Source organism: Chenopodium album, chromosome 22 (assembly GCF_948465745.1).
Source record: "Chenopodium album chromosome 22, dcCheAlbu1.1, whole genome shotgun sequence".
NCBI classification, from domain to species: domain Eukaryota; kingdom Viridiplantae; phylum Streptophyta; class Magnoliopsida; order Caryophyllales; family Amaranthaceae; genus Chenopodium; species Chenopodium album.
In genome coordinates this window covers 7915302-7941905 of record NC_137855.1, presented here as the reverse complement: position 1 = coordinate 7941905, position 26604 = coordinate 7915302, and the positions used below count along the sequence as shown (strand labels likewise).

The 26604-nt window shown below is 35.6% G+C and overlaps 4 protein-coding genes and 1 pseudogene across 6 annotated transcripts; 2 read left to right on the top strand and 3 right to left on the bottom strand.

Moving 5' to 3' along the window:
• The first annotated feature begins 768 nt into the window (after positions 1-768).
• On the top strand, positions 769-5980 carry LOC145605236 (amidase 1-like). The gene is made up of 9 exons (XM_081661278.1): positions 769-1059; positions 1380-1532; positions 2995-3119; positions 3209-3334; positions 3562-3744; positions 3947-4094; positions 4234-4402; positions 4601-4735; positions 4835-5980. The coding sequence occupies exons 1-9, from the start codon at positions 956-958 to the stop codon at positions 4985-4987; spliced, it is 1296 nt and encodes a 431-aa protein (XP_081517404.1). The 5' UTR covers positions 769-955; the 3' UTR covers positions 4988-5980.
• Positions 5981-12649: 6669 nt separating this feature from the next.
• Positions 12650-17064, top strand: LOC145605188 (mevalonate kinase-like). 2 transcript variants are annotated; one of them, XM_081661225.1, is made up of 5 exons: positions 12650-12871; positions 13856-14099; positions 14275-14528; positions 15852-16265; positions 16621-17064. In XM_081661225.1, the coding sequence occupies exons 1-5, from the start codon at positions 12736-12738 to the stop codon at positions 16743-16745; spliced, it is 1173 nt and encodes a 390-aa protein (XP_081517351.1). In that variant the 5' UTR covers positions 12650-12735; the 3' UTR covers positions 16746-17064. The 2 variants fall into 2 exon arrangements, with proteins under 2 accessions (XP_081517351.1, XP_081517352.1); XM_081661226.1 differs by having other exon boundaries at positions 12653-12871; positions 13862-14099.
• A 498-nt stretch (positions 17065-17562) lies between these two features.
• LOC145603854 (NADPH-dependent aldehyde reductase 1, chloroplastic pseudogene) lies at positions 17563-18781 on the bottom strand (annotated as a pseudogene). Its single transcript, XR_014104911.1, has 3 exons — positions 18659-18781; positions 18163-18539; positions 17563-17959 (listed from the first exon to the last, which is right to left on the bottom strand). The product of XR_014104911.1 is annotated as an NADPH-dependent aldehyde reductase 1, chloroplastic pseudogene (transcript).
• Positions 18782-19048: 267 nt separating this feature from the next.
• On the bottom strand, positions 19049-22644 carry LOC145603853 (NADPH-dependent aldehyde reductase 1, chloroplastic-like). Its single transcript, XM_081659829.1, has 4 exons — positions 22522-22644; positions 22032-22408; positions 20861-21256; positions 19049-19169 (listed from the first exon to the last, which is right to left on the bottom strand). Exons 1-4 carry the CDS (start codon positions 22642-22644, stop codon positions 19049-19051), a joined length of 1017 nt encoding a protein of 338 aa, XP_081515955.1.
• Positions 22645-24311: 1667 nt separating this feature from the next.
• Positions 24312-26006, bottom strand: LOC145603852 (NADPH-dependent aldehyde reductase 1, chloroplastic-like). Its single transcript, XM_081659828.1, has 4 exons — positions 25755-26006; positions 24964-25340; positions 24431-24789; positions 24312-24334 (listed from the first exon to the last, which is right to left on the bottom strand). The coding sequence occupies exons 1-4, from the start codon at positions 26004-26006 to the stop codon at positions 24312-24314; spliced, it is 1011 nt and encodes a 336-aa protein (XP_081515954.1).
• Positions 26007-26604: the final 598 nt, after the last annotated feature.

The window sequence follows — 26604 nt, the reverse complement described above, 5'->3', positions numbered from 1 at the left end:
AAGTACTGTACAATTTGGATGTTATACGAAGTATATATTGACCATCCAAGATGCATATTTAGTCTGTATTACTGTATATACATCTGATGTGCAAAATTTGTTTCCTTTAAGTTACTGTATTTATCTGTACTTAATTGAAATTACCCTGTTAATATGACTATTAATAATGAATGAATTAATTATGAATGAATGAGCATGTTCTACTTATACATCTCGTGTCATCAATTCTTTTACTCTTTGGTTTGCATTCTAGAAGGACACTTTTATCATCTTATGGTCTGTTCTCTTCAGTTTTTAATTTCCTTCTCTCATAAACAATTCAGTTCAGCGCAGTTCAATTTAGCTAAGTTCTGTAAATCAGACTAGCCTCTTAGTGGTCGTTTGGTTGAACATAAAAAGTACTTTAAAATTTCCTAAGAAGTTCTACAATATAATTTCATTTCCTATGACTTTAATAAATTTTGCTTGTAGATCCTTACTACTTGCTTGAACACATAAAATAAATGTCTTTTAGATAAGTGCATGTTTGAAATCTCATAAATCCCACATATGACTATATGAGTGCAAGTGCTATGTGCTTGTTGCACATTAACAAAAGAATATTACTTGTAGTAAACCACTTTTTATTTTTATAAACATAGGATCAACTATAATTAATAGGTTTATAAGCGAGTCATACAAATAACTCTCTTTCTCTAACACCTATTATATACACCCAGCTGACCCAGGTCGGTGATTTTTTTTAACTCATTTTAGATTTAACCATACAAGTGGCGGACTTGAGCTCCACCTGCCTATCTCAATTGTCAAGTACATAAGTGCACATAATCTACACAATCTTTCTGATTCTTCTACTGATTCATACGAGTATATAACTCTTTTGTGGTACATCACCCAATTTGACTTGGTTGCCTGAGTGCACTATCCAGTTCTTCCCAAAGAGAGAGTGAGAAAGATGGAGTCTGACAATGGAGCTTTCATGGAGAAGTTCACACTTTCTCCATCTTCTTCTTCTGGGGACCTTCCTTTATCTGGTCTCACTTTTGCTGTCAAAGATATGTCAGTTATTCTACCCTCTTACTTCTATTTCAATCCTCTTTCCTCCAATTTTTTGATTACTTTTAAATTTTGGGTCTTTATTTCATAAATAATATGAATTCCATCTGATAATTTTAATTGCATTTCATTTAAGACTATGTTTGTTGTAACTTGTGAACTTACAATTGTAATTTCCCATTTGGTAATTTTCTTGGAATCAAACCCAATTATTTAATGTGCCTAAGAATGGAACACATTTGATTGTATAATATATTTGTAGTTTGCTAGTTTTATCAATTTATTGCTTAATTTAAGATAAAGTTTGTGTTTTGGAAGGGCAGATTTGATATGGAAGGTTTAGTAACTGGGTTTGGGAATCCTGATTGGGCAAGAACTCATACAAAAGCCAATTCCACTGCTCCTGCTGTTTTGGCTCTTTTAAAGGCTGGTGCTACTTGTGTTGGTAAAACAATCATGGATGAAATGGCCTACAGGTTAGTTTTTTTCGATTTTCGAGTTGCAATTATCATAATCTATCTGATTAAGCAAATGGGTTTTAATATGCAGTTTATTGTGACTTGTGAAGTTGTTTATGTTAGCAGCATTTGGCTAAACTGATTTAAGGAAGTCAAGTAGTATGTGGGATTATTTCAATTGGATGTACTTTTGAAGAGAACTTTTCCCTAATTCTTGGCTTATGTGATTGTGATATGTCTTTCCTGTGAACATGGTTGACATTAGATTTTTTGGTCTGTCTATTGTTTCAATTTATCATTGGCTAGTGTATTGAATTCTTTCTGATGAACTGTGATGGTTGTCAAGGACCGGTTTCTCACAGCAAGATTAAGCTAATTAATGACACGAATTAAGGGAAGGCTTGAGTACTTGATTGATTAATTAAACTAAACGATTACAAAGGATAGTCAATGGCTTGAGCCCATCAATCTCATGGTAGCTTTAGGCTACTACTCTCAAGGGTTTTCTTACTCAATTTCTGGATACCCTTCATAAAGATAATTCTACTTACTTATTCAAGCTAACTTAACAGGACAATACTCCTACATGTGAACATTTATGAAATTAGCAAAACAATAATAAAGCAAAGAAGAGAAACTTGCTGCTTGTTTTTCTTAAGCTCCTCTTAATTAGCCTCGTCCTCATCTTCTTTGTTGTAGTTGACCACTCTTGCTGTCCCTGTCATTGACTCCTCTTGCATCTCCTTTTGCTGACTTTCTCCTTGATGACCGTTGCTCTTCTTTTGTGCTTTGGAACTCCTTGTGTAAACCTTTATGGGCTGACCCGTACCCGTACCCTTACTCTCAAGTGGATCATGACAATGGTATAACAAATTCATTTGCAATAATCCTGGTTACGTAGATAGCTGAACTTTCAGCAGAATTTAAACTTAAGCTATTTATTTACAATGAGCTTGCCACCGGACATTACTCACTACTGCCATGATAGTTTACTTCTTTGCCAAAGAGCTAAAAAAAACATTCTCAAACATTTTGGGAGCCTTTTGGGGCTAACCTTTTGAAAATGGATTACTGTTTACATTCTTTCCATTCGGAAAAAGTATGCCACTTTTCCTACAAACTTGTAAAACAGGTCTTGTATTATCCTAACTAAATATTTTTTTTTTATGCAATCAATTTTTGTCCTCTGAAACTTTGGTGCTTTTCAAATCATAACTTGAGGATACTTGTAGAATTCATTTCTCTCATTCATTCAAATGAGATAAAATTGGAATTTGAGATGGATATTATCTTTGACTGCAATAGAGTATAGCAGTCCATAAATACATGTGTATGCAAATCCATTATACAGTCCATGGACATTTAGGGTCAGAGCTTCAAAGATCCTGTGATGAGTTTCAATGGCCTGCCTTCTTCCTTCATCATTATCTACAAGATATATATGATTAAATGCTAAACAAGTTGCCAATTTCTTTGACAGCATAAATGGAGAAAACATACATTATGGTACCCCTAAAAACCCATGTGCAGCAGATTGTATTCCTGGAGGATCTTCTAGTGGTTCTGCTGTTGCAGTTGGCGCTAACATTGTAGATCTTTCTTTGGGTGTGTAAAACAATGCAATTGCCTTTTACAAGTGCTATGATTTATTACAAGTCAGCGACCAATAATCTGTAATTCTTTCACCTCTTTAGGTACTGACACTGGAGGAAGTGTAAGAGTCCCAGCAGCATTCTGTAAAATATATGGAATTCGGCCTTCACATGGGGTTGTCTCTGTTGATGGTGTTGTTCCTATGGCACAGAGTTTTGATACAGTTGGTAAAGACTCGACTATGTGATAAGTCAAGCAAAATGCAATATTGCACTATAGACGTCTTGAAATGAAAGGTTTAATTCTTTGGTAGAGTAGTACAAGATTTCTAGTATGGTGATACCTATACTTTATGTTATAAGCATGTTTATATTTGTGATCACCACTCATGAGATACTGCAGTTACATGAGTGTTGAATACATCATGTTTATTGAAGATTAAGCTATATCTCAGGATGGTTTGCAAGGGATCCATCAATCTTGAAGAGAGTAGGAAATGTGTTACTTCCGCCCCTTGACCCATATCTTGTGAGCCCAAGTCCAGTTATAATCGCTGAAGATTGCTTCAAGCTTCTAAACATCCCAATTGATAGAGTAAAACAAGTTCTGGTGAAGTCCGTGGAGAAACTTTTTGGAGGTTAGTCGTCTGGTTTTTTGTATGGAGTTGCATATTAGAATCAACTTTTTATGGCATTTAATTCCTTCTATTAAGCTGACTGCATCCTATGCAAAAGCTTGCCATCTGATCTCGTGTCAGTAGGAATTGTTGTTTCTATATCAATACGTAAAAATTTTCAGTAGTAAACAAATTGTTAGAACTTCTTTAACCATTATTTCAGGTCAGGTTCTGAAATATATGGACCTTGGGGACTATGTAGCGGAAAATGTTTCTAGTCTGAAGCATTTCATGGACCAAGGTGGTGATACAAAACAATACAGCATACCATCTTTGGTAGCCCTTTCAAGTGCCATGCGAACACTACAAAGGTACAACTAGCTAGTAAATTGGTCCAGTACTAATTTTATCAAGTACGGAGTAGTTGATTGCAGTATGTTACCGTTATCCTGCCATATAATCATACTTTTTTAGTGGCCGACTTTTTATTCAATTTATATGGAAGTGTAGGCATGAGTTTAAGATTAATCATGGTGAATGGGTCTCTTCCATTAAACCTACTTTGGGGCCAGGACTAAGTGAGCGAATTTGGGAAGCCGTGTTGTCTAATGATGACAAGATCGACATTTGCCACTCTATCAGGACTGAATTGCGGATAGCACTTACTTCTCTCTTAGGGGTAATCTCTATGACTAGTGGTCAATAATTCCATCCTTCATTTTAGTAGCTCTACCTCAAACTTCAATTTTTGCCAATATGTTGGTTAATGCTTTAGCTCGTCATCATATTCCAGGTTTTAACTAGTTCACTATTTCCTTTTTCTCCTTCCATTTTTAGCATTGCTCACATTAGTCACATATATGTACTCTATCTGTAGGATGCTGGTATCCTTGCAATCCCGACTGTTCCTGGCCCCCCACCAAAATTGCAGACTCAGCCGTCTACATTGGAAACCTTCAGAGCTAGAGCTTTTAGCTTACTCTCCATTGCTGGAGTATCTGGATGTTGTCAGGTTCTACCTCTATCACAAGCAAAGACAAGGCATCAAAAGCTTCATTCACTTGTTTGTCTCCTGTCTTTTCCCATTTTTTAATATCCCTTTCTTTTGCAGGTAAGTATACCATTAGGATTGTATGACGGCCTTCCTGTGTCTGTATCGCTGTTAGCTAAACACGGTTCAGATAAGTTCCTACTCAACCTCGTGGAAACTTTATGTGGAACTATCAAAGAACATATTGACGCTGCTGTAAAATCAAGCCTGTGAATCCTTGTTTGATTTGGGATGTATAGTGTCTTATCCTTGACATCTTCATCTGAATTATGTATATCATAGTCAGTATGTGCCAAAATGTGAAGTATGAAATGGCCGATAGTGAACTCTTCTAAGGGTATTGATTTCGACTGCTTACATTAGAGTTGGCAAATCCATTGAATGCTTTGTCATGATCGTTTCTGTCTGAATTTCTGATGTAGGAACTTACTAAAAATTAACGTTTATAATTTCATAATTCTCTGTATCCTAAATGGATTAGTAATGTGTGGTCTGAGTAGGTTTATGCTATTGCCTTGAATTTAGGTTTCTTGAACAATTGTCTCTATTTTTCGTCTCAGTACAGCCCAAAACACTGAAAATTCTTGTATGCATCTGTACTCGTAGCCATAGGTACTAATCACCTATCTTAATTCTTAATCTATACCTTGTACTTGGGTGTACGTAACTCGCTCTATTTCGTAAAATTGTACCTTTTCTTTTTCTTTCGTTTCATAAAATTTACTATGTTCCTTACTTATTGAATTGAATGTATGTTTGAATTGTTTATCTTTTCTTCATAATAAGCCTTACTTGGTAGTCAAAAAAGATGACTCTTTGAGTTTTAGTCTCACATAGTCGCACAACTAGTTAGAAAAATATCAAGAACAGAGAATTTGTTATAAAATATGTTAATAATGGATGGTCATTATAGCTTGTAAATATCACTTTTATGACTATCTTAAGTATGGTTGTAATAACACCCTTGTAATCCTCCTTTGTCATTAGGTCACATTAACCCTCTCATGAATGGACTCTTCATTGTCCATATAAGTTACAATGTTCTATCATGTATATATAATGAAATGGATGAATATAGACATAACACTATTACCTCTCTATATCTCTCTCTCATATTCTCCCTTTTCCCCTTATTTTATAATACGTTATCAGCACCATTCTCTAAACGAAACTATTACATTGATCACTCCTTAAGTATACTAGCCAAGAAAAAAAAGTCCAAAGGTATTCATTTTATAATATTAGTTAACACGTATCAAATATTGATGCTTGGAATTGTTCTATATCATGATGTTAGTTTATGATTATATGCAGTTCTGAATTAGTATAATGTTTCACAAGGTGTATTATAAAGAGTGCAGTTTTGTTGGTATAATATGTGCTGCACTTCTGCTTTTCTTCCTCTTATATGCCTTCGGATTTTTTTTTTTTAGAAGTGTTATATGGTGTTAGTCCTTGTAAGGTTTATGATAGTATAATGTTTATGATGATTATTTTTAATGTTGCATATTGTTTTTTTTATTATTTTGCTACTTCATCTTTATAGTATGTCAGAATGTGATCTAATTATATTCCTCATCTTTATAATAGTAATTTATCAGTACGATTATTTGAAACATTAATTTGATGCTAATACTAATCTATTTGATTGATAGTATATTATTTTCTTTGTTTTTTTTTTTTAAGACAATGCATATTGATTATTTTGGCACCAATTATAATTATGATTTTATATTTAGATACATTGACTTTGATGTATTTTATTATCTCTAATTTTTAATATTATTTTATATAGTGAAATATGTCGAATCTTGCCAAGCTTGAATTTGTGGCCCTTGATATTACCGGAAAGAATTATTTATCATGGGTGTTAGATGCTGAAATACACCTAGATGCTAAAGGGCTTGGTGAAACAATCAAAGAGGCTAATAAGGCAACAGCTCAAGATAAGGCTAAAGGCATGATTTTCCTTCGTCATCACCTCCATGAAGGGCTCAAAAATGAATATTTAACTGTGAAAGACCCACAAATCCTTTGGAGTAATCTAAAGGAAAGGTATGACCACCAAAAAACAGTGATACTCCCTAGAGCTCGTTATGAATGGTTGAATTTGAGATTACAAGATTTTAAATCTGTTAGTGAATATAACTCAGCTATGTTTAAAATAACTTCTCAATTGAAATTATGTGGAGAAAATATTACTGATGCAGAAATGCTTGAAAAGACATACTCCACTTTCCATGCTAATAATATTGTCCTGCAGACACAATATAGAGAAAAAGGTTTTAAAAAATATTCTGAATTAATATCTTGTCTTCTTGTGGCTGAGCAAAATAACGAGCTGTTAATGAAAAATCATGAATCACGCCCTACTGGCTCTACTCCATTTCCTGAAGCGAATGTGACAACCCATAACGGGAAAGAAACTAAAAACAGAGACCATTCCAGTAGTAGTGGTCGAGGTAGAGGTCGTGGTCGCGGTCGTGGCCAATGGCGTGGTCGCGGTCGTGGGCGTGGTTTTAGTGGATATGGTAGAGGTCGTGGAGGTCATTACACAAATTATCATTCCCACCAAAAGTGGGAACGTAGGGATGATAAAGAGAAAAATGAGACCAATATATGTTACCGTTGTGGAGGAAAAGGCCATTGGTCTCGGGTTTGTAGAACTCCAAAGCATCTTATTGAACTTTATCAAGAATCATTGAAGAAAGGAAAGAAAGTTGAGGCAAACCTTGTTCTTGAAGATGGTGAAGGTGATTTTGATTTTGGCAATGCAAATCATTTCGATGTTGCTAATTTCCTTACTTCCCCGGAAGGGAATAATTTTGATTTCGGCAGTACAACTCATTTAGAAGTTTGTGATTTCTTCAATGCCCCGGAAGGGAATAATTAAATTTATATTATTTTATGTCAACTTTAAGTATTAGACTTTTTCTAGTTATTTACTTATGTTATATTCTATGGTTGTAATAAGGACTTTATATGCTTTATGAATTTATGAAATATTTGGGTGTTTTTATTGAATTATTTATTTTATCATCTTTATTTTTATGCTTAATATTTTGACATATATTTTATTTCATGAAGAACATGGATATTACTCAAGTTCAGTTTGCTATGAATGGTGAAGAATTATGTCTTGCTGATAGTGCAACTACTCATACAATACTTAGAAATAAAAAATACTTCTCTACATTAATGATGAAAAGGATTAATGTGAGTACCATATCGGGTAGTACAAATATTATTGAGGGCACCGGAAGAGCCACTATAAAATTGCCTTGGGGAACTGAAATTAAAATAATTGATGCTTTATACTCCCCGTTATCTCAAAGAAATTTATTAAGTTTTAAGGATATTCGCAACAATGGCTTTCATATTGAGACAATCAATGAAGAAAATAGCGAATTCCTTCAAATCACAAAAATAACTCAAGGCACAAAACATGTTTTGGAGAAACTCCCTACATTCTCTAGTGGTTTGTACTACACAAAAATCAATACTATTGAAACTCATGCTATAGTAAACCAGAAGTTTACTGATAATTTTGTTGTTTGGCATGACCGGTTAGGCCATCCCGGTTCAATAATGATGCGAAAAATAATTACGAATTCATGTGGACATTCTTTGAAGAGCCAGCAGATTCTTCATAATAATTTTTCATGTGCTGCTTGTTCTGTAGGCAAGTTAATAATTCGCCCATCACCAGCTAAAATTAATTTTGAATCAATTAGTTTTCTGGAACGTATACAAGGAGATATTTGTGGGCCCATACATCCCCCATGTGGACCACTTAGATATTTTATGGTTTTAATTGATGCATCAACTAGATGGTCACATGTGTCCTTGTTATCAACTCGTAACCTGGCGTTTGCGAGATTACTTGCCCAATTGATTAAGTTACGGGCACATTTTCCAGATACTCCTATTAAGACTATTCGGCTTGATAATGCTGGTGAATTTACATCTCAAGCTTTCAATGATTATTGCATGTCCATTGGGATAAATGTTGAACATCCTATAGCACATGTTCATACACAAAATGGTCTGGCTGAGTCATTAATTAAACGTCTTCAGTTAATTGCTAGACCATTGCTTATGAAATCCAATCTCCCAATTTCTGCTTGGGGACATGCAATATTACATGCAGCAGCACTAATTCGCATTAGGCCAACAAGTCATCATAAGTTCTCCCCATTACAATTGGTTTATGGTCAGGAACCAAATATTTCCCATCTAAGAATTTTTGGATGTGCGGTTTATGTTCCAATAGCTCCACCACAACGCTCTAAGATGGGTCCTCAAAGGAGGTTGGGAATATATGTTGGGTTTGAATCCCCGTCAATAATTAAATATCTTGAGCCTACAACAGGGGATTTATTTACGGCTCGTTTTGCAGATTGTCATTTTAACGAGTCACTTTTCCCAACATTAGGGGGAGAAAAAAGAGAGCTGGAAAAGGAAATTAAATGGAATGAATTATCATTATCCCATCTTGATCCTCGAACTAAACAATGTGAACTGGAAGTTCAAAAGATAATTCATTTACAATGTTTAGCGAATCAATTGCCAGACTCGTTTGCTGACCCAAAAAGAGTGACCAAGTCACATATTCCAGCTGTAAATGCTCCATTTAAAATAGATGTCCCGGAAGGACAAAATAAATTTGCTAATGAGTCTAAACCACGTCAGAAACGTGGAAGACCAATAGGTTCCAAAGATAAGAATCCTCGGAAAAGAAAAGGAGCATTAATTGATGATGGTCAAATTGAAGAAACAATTTCCGAAGGATCTCTAGAAGAGAATTTAGACATGATACATGAAGAAATTCAGGTACCTGATAATGAAGAAATTTCAACAAATTATATCATGTCTGGAATTACATGGAACCGAAATCAATCGACGTCGATGATGTTTTTGCATGCAATGTAGCATTAGATATCATGGATAACAATGAGGATCATGAACCAAAATCCATTGAAGAATGTAGACAAAGAAATGATTGGCCAAAATGGAAAGAAGCAATTGAAGCAGAATTAAAATCTCTTGAAAAAAGAGAAGTATTCGGACCTGTAGTCCGTACACCTGAAGGTGTAAAACCAGTGGGATATAAATGGGTCTTTGTGCGAAAGAGAAATGAAAAGGGTGAAGTTGTAAGATATAAGGCACGCTTAGTTGCACAAGGATTCTCACAAAGACCTGGTATTGATTATGAGGAGACATATTCTCCTGTGGTGGATGCAACTACTTTTAGATTTTTTATTAGTCTGGCAATAAGAGAAGGACTTGACTTACGTTTGATGGATGTAGTCACAGCTTATTTATATGGCCCACTAGATAATGACATTTACATGAAGCTCCCAGAAGGATTTAAACTGCCAGAAGCAGCAAAATTTAGTTCTCGAGAATATTTCTGTATTAAATTGAACAAATCTCTTTATGGATTGAAACAATCTGGGCGTATGTGGTATAACCGTCTAAGTGAGTATTTGTTAAAAGAAGGTTATAAGAATGATCCTATCAGCCCATGTATTTTTATAAAGAAATTTGGATCGGGATTTGTTATAATTGCAGTGTATGTTGATGATTTGAATATCATTGGAACTCCTGAAGAGATTTCAGTGACTGTCAATTATTTAAAGAAAGAGTTCGAAATGAAAGATCTTGGAAAGACAAAATTCTGCTTGGGGTTACAAATAGAGCACCTAGAGAATGGAATCCTTGTGCATCAATCAACATACATAGATAAGATTCTCTATGGATACAGCACATCCATTGAGTAGCCCTATGGTTGTAAGATCACTTGAAGTAGATAAAGATCCATTCCGACCTCAGGAAAATGATGAAGAGATTCTTGGTCCTGAAGTACCATATCTTAGTGCAATTGGAGCGCTAATGTACCTTGCAAGTCATACACGACCCGACATATCATTTTCAGTTAATTTATTAGCAAGGTTTAGTTCATGTCCAACTCGGAGGCATTGGAATGGGATCAAACATTTACTTCGTTATCTTCAAGGTACGAAGGATATGGGTTTATTTTTCCCAAAGTTGTCCAAAGAAAATTTGATTGGTTTTGCAGATGCAGGTTATTTATCTGATCCTCATAATGGTCGATCACAAACCGGATATGTGTTCACATATGGTGGTACTGCCATTTCTTGGCGTTCCATGAAACAAACCATTGCAGCTACTTCTTCCAATCATTCGGAGATTTTAGCAATTCACGAGGCTAGTCGTGAATGTGTATGGTTAAGGTCAGTAATTCAACACATAAAAGAAGTTTGTGGTTTATCATCTGGGAAGGAGGCACCGACAACTTTATATGAGGATAATGCAGCTTGTATTGCTCAACTTAAGGAAGGATACATCAAAGGCGACAGAACAAAGCACATCTTACCCAAATTTTTCTTCACTCATGATCTTCAAAAGAATGGAGATATAAAAGTATTGCAGATTCGTTCAAGTGAGAATTTAGCAGACTTATTCACTAAGGCTCTTCCGACAGCAACATTTAAAAAGTTAGTTTATCGTATTGGATTGCGTCGTCTCAGAGATCTTCAGTGATATAATAATGAGGGGGAGTAATTGCGCGCTGTACTCTTTTTCCCTTATCCATGGTTTTTTCCCACAGGGTTTTTCCTGGAAAGGTTTTTAATGAGGCAGCATATATGCGCATTATTCTATTTTAAGATAATGACCATCCAAGGGGGAGTGTTATAAAATATGTTAATAATGGATGGTCATTATAGCTTGTAAATATCACTTTTATGACTATCTTAAGTATGGTTGTAATAATACCCTTGTAATCCTCCTTTGTCATTAGGTCACATTAACCCTCTCATGAATGGACTCTTCATTGTCCATATAAGTTACAATGTTCTATCATGTATATATATAGGTGACTAATGAAATGGATGAATATAGACATAACACTATTACCTCTCTATATCTCTCTCTCATATTCTCCCTTTTCCCCTTATTTTATAATAGATTTTTTTTTTTTAATTTTTATTTTCTTAAAGTAAAAGAATATGGGCCGTGCGGCCCATACACATTTATAATAATGGGCCAAAGTCAGAATCCAAAACGTAAACATCTGCGGGGCCCACACATATTTTAGGACGTGGGTCCCATTTGAATATTTGATGTTAGTCCGTGGTGCACGAGGAGAAGGACCGTGCAGCGTGGTTGGCTCACCAATTATGAAAATATGTATTATCAATTTATTATTTTGGATTTGATTTGATTTATCAACATGTGAAATTTGTAATTAGATCACTAAATATATCATGACATCCAAAACATCTTATTTATGTATTATTATCAAAGAAAATTGAGTTACAATATTAGGTAGCAAGTTGAAATAAATTTACTAGGTAGGCAGTCTTAGACTAATCAAATATCATTGTAAATCCGTGCAATCTATAATAATTTTTTCATACTTTTCGTACATTTTGAAATAATAATATGAATAATAATATGGATTATGACTACTCCATTCATCTCCAAATAAAAGTCTCATTTTCCTGAAATCTTTTTTTTTTTCTTTAAAGACAATTACTCTTTGTATTCTTATTTCACTTTGATTTGCCTATGTTTTCTTATTTTAATCAACCAAATCCTAAAATTTTCTTTGTAGTTACTTTCAATCAGTAAAACTTCACTATTTGAAAATCTTATTTTAACTACTCGTAACAATATATTTCCACCGTATTAATTAATCTACTTTTATTTGAATACTAAAAGAGTAATCTAATTACAAGCTTATTAATAAGTTGAATTAAACAAAGCCTTACGACACATTCGAGAATCGAGACCCGCACTCCAATGCAAATATTCCTCACTCCTCGTGGGAAATATATTTGTAATTTTGTATATGTAGTTAGCACAAAAAACGACTCCCAACAACCATCACACCTTGACACACCCCCATCTCTCTCTAAATCAAAGTGAAAGAGATGGGTAGAATGGAGGTCAGAGCTAGAGCTCCCGGAAAAATCATCCTCGCCGGAGAACACGCCGTCGTTCATGGATCCACCGCCGTCGCCGCCTCCATTAATCTCTACACTTCCGTCTCTATTCTCTTTTCCCACGGTAACATTTTCTCCTATCTCTTCTCTTTCTGATTTCTGCTTATTCATGATTTTTATTCAGTACTTTTGACATAAAATGTGCTTCTTTTTGTTTGGTTTTGATCAAGTTTGTATTTTTTTTAATTGGGTCAATTAGTTCTTGGGTAATGTGAATTTGGGTAGTTGGATTAAGATTAATGTGATTGTAATGGTCAATTGCTCATTGTAATGATTTAATTATTTTTTGATTAATGAGTAGAGAAATGGGTTTTCTGGTTAATTGTGTTTGAGAATTTGAAAGTTAGCTTTGATGATGGATTTTGGTGAACTTGTAACTTGAGAATTTTAAGTTAAAATGGTTGTTGGAAAGTGTAATTATGTGAAAGGATAGCTTTGGAGTGATTTGTTTTCAAGTGATTTTCGCTTTATAGCGATTAAAAACTGTGAAAACTAAGGGCTTCGTTCGTTATCATTGATTACTAACTAACTAGCTATATATAACCATATGGCATGCCTAAGTTGGAAGCCTGTTGAGACTGTGAAGAAATTCTGATAATACACATGATCAAGGGCTGAATTTATTATCATAATGAGACAAATTAAAACTAATGGCTCTACGATTTGAAAATCCAAGGAATTATGATTTCGAACCAGGGAATTGATGATCAAGCATCAACTCCCTTGGTGGTGGCATGTATGAATTGCCATATGCTAGGCAGTATTGAACTGATTTATTTTCATCATTTTGCTATGTTTGTAATGCCTTATTGATTTCATTCTTGGACTTTTAAGTATTCAAAAACATTAGAACCTTCATCATTATAAAACGAATACTCCGTAAAAATAATTCTCTTTCATTGGTTTTTTTGGGTAATGAAATGCCAAAGAGCTTTTGTGTCAAAATCTTTGCTTTTCAGTTGTTACTAGTGCCTCATGTTTGATTTGTTGTCAATACATAGCTATTAAAGGGCTCTTTTTTTAATTTAGCTGTCCTAATTTTGTACAGAAATAGGTGATACACTTAAGCTTGAGCTTAAGGACATGGAACTAGAGTTTTCCTGGCCAATAGGAAAAATCAAAGAAGTACTTCCAGGTTTTGACAGCCCTTCACCTTCAACACCCTTATCTTGTTCATCAGAAACCCTTAAGTCAATGGCACCACTCTATGAAGGGCAAAATATTCCAGAGGCAAAAATAACATTGGCTTCTGGAGTATTGGCCTTTATCTGGCTATACATGAACACCCAAGGGTATGTATGTGATATTTTCTCTTACTCCTCCAATCATATGTTGCTGAAGAAAGCTGCATTCTTAGATGCAAATCCATGCAATCGATATTGTTGTGCTGTTTTTACCTACATTTAGTTATGTTAAGCAGTTTTATCTACCAATGGTTGAATTTTTCAACTTATATTTGTATTTTAGGTACAAACCTGCAACAGTGACTGTGACATCTGAACTTCCTCTAGGTGCAGGCTTGGGTTCATCTGCTGCATTCTGTGTAGCACTTTCAGGTGCCCTTCTTGCATCATCAGAATCTTGTGAGCTTGACTATAGTCAGCAAGGTTGGGTAGCTTTGAGAAATAGCGAGCTTGACCTTGTAAACAAATGGGCTTTTGAAGGCGAAAAAATAATTCACGGAAGACCATCTGGCATTGACAATACAGTAAGCACCTATGGTATGTCATCCTATTCAATGGATTCTTGCAATGCCAGTCTTATGTTTCTTTATATTTCTTTGTATCGGATCGTTCTTGCTATCACTCTCTTTTGGGGAAGGGGTTGAAGAACAGTCCTTAGGCTTGAAACATGCAGAAAGCTTTCTCCAAATGACATTGTCTGGATGTAATCTTTGCCTGTTTTATTGAGCTTAATTTGATGTTGCAGTTGTATGATCATCACACAAACATCTGGTTGCAGGTTTATCCTCTAGTCAATGGTAGAATTAATTTTTCTTTTATGTATAGTCATTTGACCATGCTTTGAAGAATAGAGCATGGGCTAAACTGTAATTATTCCTGTCCTTTAATAGTTGTTCCACTTTGATTTTGTACGCTATTCACGTCTTACTTTGACCATGTTATTTGTACTAACATATAAAAAATGTTAAGATGTAATCTATTTTTGGATTTGTATCAATGTATTATTTAACAATATTAATTTTTATTAAAGGATAATCAAAGATAATAATGGTCAAATTTGTGCGTTAGCAAACGTGACTAGCCAAAGTGGGACAACTAAAAAATATAGAGGGGGTATTTTGCTCATTTCCTAGTTACAAGTTATGCCATCATCACATTTGATTTGTGAATTTGGAGTTAACTCATGTAATGTTGGCAGACTGACCTAGAAGATTTGAAGTGCTATAAAAGCTTTTCATTTTCTTGGCAATGAGCCAATGCCCAACTGTATTGTGATTATAAGAATGTAAATTGGCAATACCTTTATCTTTTTCTGTCGTTGCTTCAGTGTTAGAATTATGTGTTTTTGTAGGAAAAAAATTAGCACTATTATTTATTGGATATATAATTACTTGGGCATAAATTGTAGGAATAAAATAAGGCCATGTATACCTGCCTCCCTAACCCTACCTAAAAATAAAATGTCATGTTAGAGGCTGGGGTAACTAAGTAACTTAATTTTGATGCCACACAAATTTCTATCAAGAGGCATTGAGGTAATTTTCTCTTGATGTTATGTTGTTCTTTGTTATTAAAATTGCTTGTAGCAGTAATAAGGATGACTTTGCTTTTACCTTTTTATGTCTCACAATGAGTTACTGTAATACTATCTTACCAAAGACTGGCTCTTGATTTTATGTTATTTTTATGTTCTATGAAGTATAGGATTGCAACTTACAGACCAACATTTTTGTCAAAGGTGTGAGGTATCCTTATATGGGTATTCTATTACTACTACATGCTATGGCCTGTTTTGTGCATTATTAACATACACTCTTGAGTCTGTGGAGTTGACTGAACATCCAGTGATATGTCATGCAGGAAATATGATACAGTTCAGGTCAGGTGAAATCACAAGGCTCAAGGCAAATACACCATTAAAGATGCTAATTACAAATACTAAGGTAGGGAGAAACACAAAAGCACTAGTTGCTGGTGTGTCAGAAAGGGCACTGCGCCACCCTGAGGCAATGGCTTCTGTTTTTAAAGCTGTTGACTCTATCAGCAAGGATTTGTCTGATATCATACAAACACCGGCTCTTGATGACACTGCAGCCACTGAAAAGGAAGAAAAGGTGGAAGAATTAATGGAGATGAACCAAGGATTGCTTCAGTGTATGGGAGTGAGCCATACTACAATAGAGACGGTTCTCCATACAACGCTTAAATACAAGCTACGTTCCAAGCTGACTGGAGCTGGTGGCGGAGGCTGTGTACTGACACTATTGCCAACGAGTATCCTTTTTAAATATTATAATGTCTTGATTTTCATCTATACTTTGGCCCTGTTCACTTCACCTTATTTTTGCTGAATTGAAATTATTTTTACTGAACTGAAATTATTTTTACTGATTTTCTTTTACATTTTTTCTGTAAGTTTTTTGATTTTTATTGAACTGCACTTATTTTTATTGAACTGAAATTAATTTTATTGAATATTATTTTCTTAAGGTGAAGTGAACAGGGCCTCACTTAACTTTATACTGATGAATGCCACCAAATTAAGTCGAATTCATGCTAGGGATGATTACCCTCACAATTCATTTCTATATAGAATTAAATGTCCTTTTCCTTGACCCATATAATCCAGTTCTGTCTAGCATTGTGGTGGATAAAGTGGTTGCTGAGTTAGAATCCTGTGGCTTTCAATGCTTCATCGCCGGAATTGGTGGCAATGGCTTGGAGTTATGCTTCGATGATCATCCCCAAAATTGAGCAGATCATTCTCAGGAGCCATTGTGAGTCTTAACTTTGTTGTTGAATGATTCTGATTGTACCAATTTTAGTCATTTTTTCCCACTGTACAATATGTTGTACATTACTTCCATTATTGTAGCTGCCATTGCTCATTTTTTTCATTGCATCGAAATTCTCGTTGATCCTTCAAATATGAGAATCTGGATCTAGGTATCAAATACTTTAAGTAACTTGAAGATGTAAAATTACTATTGTTTTCAGCCTTTCAAATTTTATTGTGGAAAGAATTGTTATGTGGTGTTGGAAGACCATCAAATGTGTTTATTTTTCAGTTTCATTTAAGTTGTGCAATGATAAATTCCATATGTACAAGTTATTTTGTCCCAATAACATGTTGCATGAGGCCCTAAATTGTCTAAACAATTGTTGCTCTCACGATTATATTTTTTTTTTATCTAAATAATCCTGAATTATGGACAATAATGTACATGGAAAACAATATGTTATATTTTGTAGGAAAGAAAATTTTATTTATAGATGAAACATAAGCTTTTATTACCATAATGTACTTTGTTGGTACACTGTTTAAGAAGGTATGTCACCCTCTTGAAGACTTGAACACACACAAGTACCCAACGTTAAGGAAAAGAAACTAAAGTAAAACAGAGCACTAAGTCATTAACTGGACCATGGATGCCCTCTTAAAAGTTCTATATACCTCACACCAGAAACCATGTCTCGTTCTTCACATTTTTAGCCATTCACAATAACTCCACTTGCACAAAGAGGATAAACACATGACCTGATTACGATGCAAAACAAATAATACTTGACCTCAAATTATGAAGATATGTTGATGACTTATGACTATACAGTTAGGATGGATGGTTTGCCCTGTAATGTTAGAGGAATCTGCATTGCAAGCAAGGAACACATAGGAAGGTGCAACCTCACTAGGCTGCCCTGCCCTCTTCATGGGCACCTCTGAACCTAAGCTCTTGACCTCTTCCTCCTTAAATGAGGCCGGAAACAGGGGAGTCCATAAAGGACCTGTGGCTATCTCGTTGACCCGGATGCCCTTCTCCACAAGCTGGAGAGCTAGGCCCCTGGTGAAGGCCACAATTGCTCCTTTGGTAGAGGTGTAGTCCAGCAATGTTGGACTCCCTTTATATGCAAGAACTGATGTTGTATTGATGATGCTGGACCCTTGTTGCATATGCTTCAGGGCATGCCTATACATATGTACACGAAATAAAACAAATCAACACTAATGAGTCATGGCAGATTTGGTAGTGGCCAAATTTTAATTTCTGCTACTTACTCAAATTGTCATACCGTGTGTTTTATCCCAAAATGACCTTAGAAAAGCATAACTTTCAATTTTTTTGTACCTCTCTTTTAATTTTAATGTACATTGTATAATTTAAGTGCTCACCTTGTTACAAAGAAATAGGAGTAGATATTAGTCCTGAACACCTTCTCAAGCTTCTTCTCATCAACCTCCTCAACAGTTGTGCGTTCATGCTGCTCAGCACAATTATTGACCAGGATATCTATGCGCCCAAAGGCTTTAACCACCTCATCAACCACCCTTTTGCAGTTCTCATCATACCCCAAATCTGCCGCGATTGCTATGGGTTCCTTAGCTCCCGAGCCCTTAGCACTCTTAATAAGTTGAAGGGTATCCCTAGCATCCTTGTCCTCACTACCCTTGACGTATGTAAATGCTACGGTTGCGCCCTCCTGCGCAAAGCAGTGGCACACTGCCTTCCCTATCCCTGAGTCTCCCCCTGTCACCAGAGCCACTTTCCCCTGTCATCACACACAGCTAGCTGAATCAGACATATGATGAGACTGTTATGACTTATGAGAGATTAAGATTCATGTAATAATTGATTTCGGACCGAGGGAGTATGTTTCCAATTATATACCTGGAGCTTATTGGCAGGCTTGTACTCATAGTGACCAGTTTCAGGGACAGGATTCATGACATGCTGTCTCCCAGGCTGAGTCTCTTGTCTCTGTGCCGGGAAATTCCGCCTGTTGGTTGCCATTGTTTCTTAGTAAAAGCTTCTTCTTAGCAACACTTGAGTAACCAAAGTAGGAAAACAAGAAGATGGTACTAAAACACAAAAAGACAGTACTCTTGATTGTGGAATTGGATTGTACTTCTTAGGTGAGGCTCTTTGTTTATTTGTAGTGGAATGATGTAGTTATGTTAATCTGAAAGAGGGATAGTACCGTAACGTGCAGAGACTTGGAGATTATATGTGTCATGCAGATTACAGCAACTGGACACGTCTGTTAGCTGAAATGCAACTTCAGATTTGGATGATGTATGTTGTAAGAGGGATTTTGGCTGTCAACTGTGAAGGACCTTGTAGAGTTTCTTTGAGAGAATTCTCAGTTCCTATCACCGCTTTCTGGGAATAATCCCTTTTTCTAAAACACAAGTACTAAATGCAGTACAAAATAACCTAAATACAGGAATTATTTGTTTACATGAAAATAATAAAAGACTAAAATACCCTTATTCAATTTTAAGAACTCAACATCCCATTTTAACTTGAACGTAAAATTCAACTTAAGAAAATCTATAATTTTACGGTCTACCTTTGCTAATCCCGTGACATTTGCTAATCCTAGAAATTTTACATTCAATTTTCCTCCAATTTTAGGTAATTTATATGTGTAATTTCGTTCTTATTTTTTTTATATAAATGTTTCGTTCTTATTTTTTTTTTTTTAAATCCGGGGGTTACTATGGACCCTCGGAAATCTTATCCGGGGGGTATTGTTGACCCCCGGAAATCTGATCCGGGGGTAGCCATTGACCCCCGGAAATCTGATCCGGGGGTACTATTGACCCCTCAAAAACACATACCGATACCTGACATGCCTCCGAATAAAATCGTATAACATGGAACTTTTATTTTGTTTGATTGTTCATCTATAAATTGATTTTGCGGAAAAAAAATACAACACATAATTTTGATACCTCAAAAGAATCGTCGTAGTGCACTTTATTATTGTCCATGAATTTCTATAGTATTGAATATTAAATAGGATGAAAAGTAGGTTGAATAACGATAGGGATGATTATACAGTTAGGAGTGTAAAGAATAAATAAAAACAAGGGCAGAATTGGAATATAATTATTTTAAAAATATTAACTTATTCTACATTTAGGTAAAATTATCCTGCATTTAGTACTCCCCTTCGAATTGCTAAAGCGAAAGGGTAAAAGTGAATAAATTGTGAAGTAGTTTGAACTAATAATGTGTAGTTTGAACTAATAATGTATAAGTGTAACAACTAGAATCGCTTAAGGGAAAGGGTAAAAGTAAATGAATTGATTAGATTAATGAGATTGCACGGTGTTGCGTTTCCTCCTTGTTCTTGTTTCACTTATGCAAATCAAGCCAATCACTTACAAAGTGTTATGTGTTATTCCCAATTCTTTCTCTTCTGGGTAGAGGGAGCATCTTTCAAGATATATGAGAATAATATCTCCAATAAATACTGTGGTTAATACAAAAGTCATTACTGTCAAAAGTTAAGAATTTTGTCATGTTGGATTGTATAAGATGTACACAACTACATAGTTTTGCTCTTTGTTGCCTGAATGAATTGTCTTTAGGATTTTTTGACTTTTGCTATCTATCACTATCAAACACATCAATTTTAATTTTACTACCTATCAAAATTTTTATTTTATTTTACTACCTAACATATGCCCTTTTTTAACTTTTACTACCAGTTAACGGAATCTGTTAATAATTCCGTTAATATTTTTTTTAAAAAAAAAATACTACGTATTTTATTGGAATGAAAATTTTATTGATACATGAAACATAAGCTTTTAAACACAAGTCCTAAACATAATGTACTTTGTTGGTACACAGTTTAAGAAGGTATGTCACCCTCTTTAACACACATACAAAAGGAAAAGAAACTAAAGTAAAACAGAGCACTAAGTCATTAACTGGACCATGGATGCACTGTTGAAAGTTCTATATACCTCACACCAAAAACCATGTTTCATTCTTCACGTTTTTAGCCATTCACAATAACACCACCTGCACAAAGAGGATGAAACATATGACCCGATTGCGATTTAAATCAAATAATACTTGACCTCAAATTCTGAAGAAATGTTGATGACTATACCATTAGGATGGATTGTTTGCCCTGTAATGTAAGATGAATCTGCATTGCAAGCAAGGAACACATAGGAAGGCGCAACCTCACTAGGCTGCCCTGCCCTCTTCATGGGCACCTCTGAACCAAAGCTCTCGACCTCTTCCTCCTTAAATGAGGCTGGAATCAGGGGAGTCCATATTGGACCTGGGGCTATCTCGTTGACCCGGATGCCCTTCTCCACAAGCTGGAGAGCTAGGCCCCTGGTGAAGGCCACAATTGCTCCTTTGGTAGAGGTGTAGTCCAGCAATGTTGGACTCCCTTTATATGCAAGAACTGATGTTGTATTGATGATGCTGGACCCTTGTTGCATATGCTTCAGGGCATGCCTATACATATGTACACGAAAACAAAACGAATCAACACTCATGAGTCATGTCAGATTTGGTAGTGGCCAAATTTCAAATTCTGCCACTTACTCAAATTGTCATACCATCTATTTAATCCCAAATGAAACATGAATGTCCTTAGAAAAAGCATAAATTTCATATTATTGTACTCCTTATATTTAACTTTTGAGGCTATGTTTTAACAGTTTCCACAAGTATTAATCAAGCTGCAGTGAAGTCAATAGAAAACAAATATGAATTATACTAAGTAGTAGCATTGTTTTCTTGATTTACATGAAAAGTCATATTTGGTTAACTTTCTTCAATATGTACTATTTTATAAGTATGTAAGAAACTTAACTAATAATCAACTTCAGAAATTTTCATTTCACAGAAGCTGACATCAAAATAAAGCATGGCCAAGGCCAACAGATAAAGCGAAAAAGCAATAAAACAGAATATTAAAAAAATATATATATATACAGCAAAATTAGTTCTTAATTTATCATTCTTGAAAAAAACCCAAAAAAGGGAACATTTCTAAGGTCACACTATAGTTACCTGTTTGATATTCCTAGAATAAACATTATGTTTTCAGAAATAATGAGTGAAATTATCTCTGGTGAGCCTGAAATAGCTTATGTGCTGTGAAGTGGAGTTACAATAGATGATTTCCCACAATATTAGTGAAGTTATTATCCACTGAGATTTGTATTAGTAGTAGTTTGTATAATTTAAGGAAAAAAAAAGTAGTTTGTATAATTTAAGTGCTCACCTTGTGACAAAGAAATAGGAGTAGATATTAGTCCTGAACACCCTCTCAAGCTTCTGCTCATCAACCTCCTCAATAGATGTGCGTTCATACTGCTCAGCACAATTATTGACCAGAATATCTATGCGCCCAAAGGCATTAACCACCTCATCAACCACCCTTTTACAGTTCTCATCATACCCCAAATCTGCCGCGATTGCTATGGGTTCCTTAGCTCCAGTGCCCTTAGCACTCTTTATAAGTTGAAGGGTGTCCCTAGCATCCTTGTCCTCACGGCCCTTGACGTATGTAAATGCTACGGTTGCGCCCTCCTGCGCAAAGCAGTGGCACACTGCCTTCCCTATCCCTGAGTCTCCCCCTGTCACCAGAGCCACTTTCCCCTGTCATCACACACAGTTAGCTGAAATCATAAAACATATTTTTAAGTGTTATGAGAGATTAAGAGTTGTGTAATAACTAATTCCGGACCGAGGGAATATGTTTCCGATTATACCTGGAGCTTATTGGCAGGCTTGTACTCAGAGTGGCCAGTTTCAGGGACAGGATTCATGACATGCTGTCTCCCAGGCTGAGTCTCTTGTCTCTGTGCCGGGAAATTCCGCCCGTTAGTCGCCATTTTTTATTAGTAAAAGCTTCTTCTTAGCAACACTTGAGTAACCAAAGTAGGAAAACTAGAAGATGGTACTAAAAAGCAAAAGACAGTACTCTTGATTGTGGAATTGGATTGAACTTCTTAGGTGAGGCTCTTTGTTTATTTGTAGTGGACTGGTGTAGTGATGTTTATCTGAGGAAGGGATAGTACTGCAACGTGCAGTGAACTCGGAGAATATATGTGTCTTGCAGATCACTGCCACCGGACACGTCTGTTAGCTGAAGTGCAACTTCAGATTTGGATGATGTATGCTGTAAGATGGATTTTGGCTCTCACCTGTGAAGGACCTTCTAGAGTTTCATTGAGAGACTTCTCATCTCCAATCACCGCTTTCGGGGCAAAATTGCATCTTAAATAATCCGTCTGTCCAAAATTAAAAATAAGTTACTGAATTGAAGTAATTTGAACTAATACTGTAACAACTAGAGTTGCTTAAGTGAAAGGGTAAAGTAAATGAATCGATTAGATTGATGGGATTGCACGACGTCGTGTTCTCTCCTTCTTGTTCTTGGTTTGCTTATGCAAAACAAGCCAATCACTTGCAAAGTGATTTGTTATTCACAGTTCTTTCACTTATCGGTAGAGGGAGCATCTTTCAAGATATATGAGAATATTATCTCCGTTTAATACTGTGATTAATACAATATTCATTACTGTCAAAACTTGAGAATTTAGTCATGTTGAATGTATCATGAGGTTAGGTTCTTAATTTAGTCATGTCAAAACTTGGCCGCTGTTGGCCGGGTATTAACCGATGCATTACATCGCATACAATTACCCAAGTTTTGCTATTTGTTGCCTGAATGAATTTTTTTATACAGTAAGTCTGTCACAAATGTACAAGTCTTTTAGCAGTAACTAGTTAAGGTGTTGTCAATTTTTTACACTGCATACTATGTTGCTCGTGCTAACACCCTTTGAATGCATTGGATTCGTTAGAATACAACAACAAAGCATTAGTCCCAAAATGGTTTAGGCCCTTTAGGGATGTTAGATTTGTTAGAATATGGTATGAAATTTGTATGTGGAGTGTAAGTAGTTTATGAGCGCATTTGATTTATTTTATTTGGATCATTCTGCTTCATTCAATATTTGTTTTTATCATTGCACGGCCTGTTTGGTAAACAGTAATAGCTTACAACTTAGATTTCTAACAGAGTGCTTGAAATTTACAGCTTGTAAACTAGTTTTCTAACAGAGTGCTTGAAATGTAAGTATGGACATAGATTTCGACATTCAAAACTGAGTACTTGAAAGTCAGAGATAGGAAATAAGATGGATAATTCAGGTATGACCTGAAACAAGCATAATCATCTTAGTATATTTGCAGGTTATTACAACAAAACTGGTTGCTTTAACTTCAATAGTTTATACTTTTAGCATTATAGAGGATAATTCAGCATAATAACACGGATTAAGAAGAAACATCGTTTGTTACATCAACCGTCGGTCCATCTAGAACCTTACCTTACATATTATTAATATCATTGTAATGTACTCTAATGGTACTTAGTTAGAAAGATACACAAACAAGATTAAACCATGTATCACTGGTTAAGACGTTCTATTATACTGCATTGTCTGTAAACATCCCCGAAACCCAAAAAACAGAACACATAGCAAAACACCATTTAAGCATTCACAATAACACCACCTGCACACATGAAACAAACATGATCATACATTAGCCCAAACCAAGTTAACATCACAAAAATAACCGAAATCGAAAATAGGTGGTTAGGTTTCTCACCATTAGGATGGAGGACCTGTCCAGTAATGTAAGAGGAGTCACCATTGCAAGCAAGGAAAACATACGAAGGCGCAACCTCGCTAGGTTGCCCTGCCCTATCCATAGGCACTTGACTACCGAAGCTTTTGACCTTGTCTTCCCCGAAGGAGGACGGAATCAGTGGTGTCCAAATAGGTCCGGGAGCAACCCCGTTGACACGGATGCCCTTCCCCACAAGCTGCAAAGCTAGGCCTCGGGTGAATGCCACAATTGCACCTTTGGTAGAGGTGTAGTCTAGCAACGAAGCGTTGCCCTTGTATGCATTCACTGATGTAGTGTTTATGATGCTAGATCCTTCCTTCATATGCTTCAGTGCATGCCTATACATGAGAATATCCCCAAAGTCACAAACATGGCACATTTTACTACCTCTGTTTCATATTAGTTGCAACTTTAATCTATTATTTTTGAGATATAAATATTTCAAAATAAAAAATATTTTGAAACGGAGGTAGTATATACTTGTACAAAACAAATTTAGTATGTAATTTTACCTTGTCATAAAAAAGTAAGAGAAAATGTTAGTCCTGAACACCCTCTCAAGCCTAGGTTCATCAATGTCCTCCACGGTAGTACTCTCATACTGCTCAGCACAATTATTGGTCAACACATCAATATGGCCGAATGCATTGACTACCTCATCGACGACCCTCTTGCAGTTCTCGTCGTATCCCAAATCTGCTGGGATCGCGATAGGGTCCTTGGCATCGGAGCTCTTGTGTTTCTTGATCATTTGTAGGGTGTCGTGTGCGTCCTTGTCTTCTCGGCCCTTGACATAAGTGAAAGCCACGGTTGCACCCTCCAATGCAAAGCATTGGCACACTGCTCTTCCTATTCCTGAGTCTCCTCCTGTCACCAAGGCCACTTTCCCCTGCCATCAGAAGGTGCAATTGTACATGACTTTCTGGTTGGGTAAGGAAACAAAAAATACATCTTTTTAGAGAAATGAGACTTTTATTTAAGGACTACTTTACTTAGTGTCGGTCTTTTGAATAAATAAAAATTGAATTTCTTCTTGACATGAAAGGATCAAAACTAATCTCACTTTAATTAAGAAACAATTTATTATGTGTAAAAAATTCACAAACACATGAAGAAATGAAATAAAATATGCTAAGACTTAGAACTCTAAGAGGGTGTGTTTGTACATCCACAAGACCAGGCCACTAACTATGAGAAAAAATAACATTTTAAAACATTAAATCAACCAAATCGCGATGTTGATAGTATAATTTAAACTAGTAACATGCATGACAACTAAATCCGAACAAAGTAATAGTTATACCTGAAGCTTGTTAGCGGCCCTATAATCTTGGCGTAGAGCCTCAGGAATAGGATCCATGGTATGTTCCTTCCCAGGCTGAGTCTGCTGCCTTTGAGCCGGAAACTTATCGCCACCCGACGCCATTCTTACGTTACTTCCGGTGATCCGATATAATGTGCTACTTCTTAAAAACACACTAGTACTTCCAACACATACACTACTTGTGGTTGCTCCTAGTAACACCCTAGATAACACCACTCCACGCAATAACATAAAAACTTTAGCTTATATTTTAATTTAGCTTGGATTTAAATTACATGAAATTAGTAAGCTTCTAGCTTTTAATTTATACATGATCTAAGTTTGCATGGGAATAGAAATGTAATAAGAGAGAGAATTTGGGAATGCAAATTAGGAAAGTACGTGTCTATGGTAATAAGAGTTACGTGTGTCGTGGTGATCGTTGCCTTAGGACACGTCTAATGAAACGGAACTTTGTTTTCCATTTGTGGATTTCTAGCTAGTTTCTTTTCCATGTTTTTAGGGTATGTTGTTTGTGGAACCTTTTCTTTTTCCTTCTATATTCACCGCTTTTGTCTCTATGTAACTTCAACGCTTGGTTTATGATCCGGGTGTATAGTAAGCATTGTGTATCCGAGTGTATAGTGACATTGTGTATTCAAATGTATAGTCGCATTAGCATGTAAAACATGTGTACCTTGTTAATGAAAAAACCAAATTAGAAACATATAGTTCAAGCCAAAAGATTAGCTAGACTAAAAGGCATGTACCTCAAACTCAAATTAGATTAAGATAGAATTTTAGAAGATATAATCAAATCCTAGTAACACATACACTTCAAAACCAAAAG

Bases quoted from the DNA above. Each gene is read 5' to 3' on its own strand.
- LOC145603853 (XM_081659829.1), bottom strand. From the start codon at position 22,644: ATGGCGACTAACGGGCGGAATTTCCCGGCACAGAGACAAGAGACTCAG. The intron at 22,409-22,521 runs GTATAATCGGAA...GTGTGATGACAG, and splicing joins AGCCTGCCAATAAGCTCCAG to GGGAAAGTGGCTCTGGTGAC. The intron at 21,257-22,031 runs GTGAGCACTTAA...ACATATGTATAG, and splicing joins TCCTATTTCTTTGTCACAAG to GCATGCCCTGAAGCATATGC.
- LOC145605188 (XM_081661225.1), top strand. From the start codon at position 12,736: ATGGGTAGAATGGAGGTCAGAGCTAGAGCTCCCGGAAAAATCATCCTC. The intron at 12,872-13,855 runs GTAACATTTTCT...AATTTTGTACAG, and splicing joins CTCTATTCTCTTTTCCCACG to AAATAGGTGATACACTTAAG. The intron at 16,266-16,620 runs GTATCCTTTTTA...CATATAATCCAG, and splicing joins ACTGACACTATTGCCAACGA to TTCTGTCTAGCATTGTGGTG.
- LOC145605236 (XM_081661278.1), top strand. From the start codon at position 956: ATGGAGTCTGACAATGGAGCTTTCATGGAGAAGTTCACACTTTCTCCA. The intron at 4,403-4,600 runs GTAATCTCTATG...CTCTATCTGTAG, and splicing joins CACTTACTTCTCTCTTAGGG to GATGCTGGTATCCTTGCAAT. The intron at 4,736-4,834 runs GTTCTACCTCTA...TTTCTTTTGCAG, and splicing joins GAGTATCTGGATGTTGTCAG to GTAAGTATACCATTAGGATT.
- LOC145603852 (XM_081659828.1), bottom strand. From the start codon at position 26,006: ATGTTATTGCGTGGAGTGGTGTTATCTAGGGTGTTACTAGGAGCAACC. The intron at 25,341-25,754 runs GTATAACTATTA...TTCTGATGGCAG, and splicing joins GGGCCGCTAACAAGCTTCAG to GGGAAAGTGGCCTTGGTGAC. The intron at 24,790-24,963 runs GTAAAATTACAT...TCTCATGTATAG, and splicing joins TCTTACTTTTTTATGACAAG to GCATGCACTGAAGCATATGA.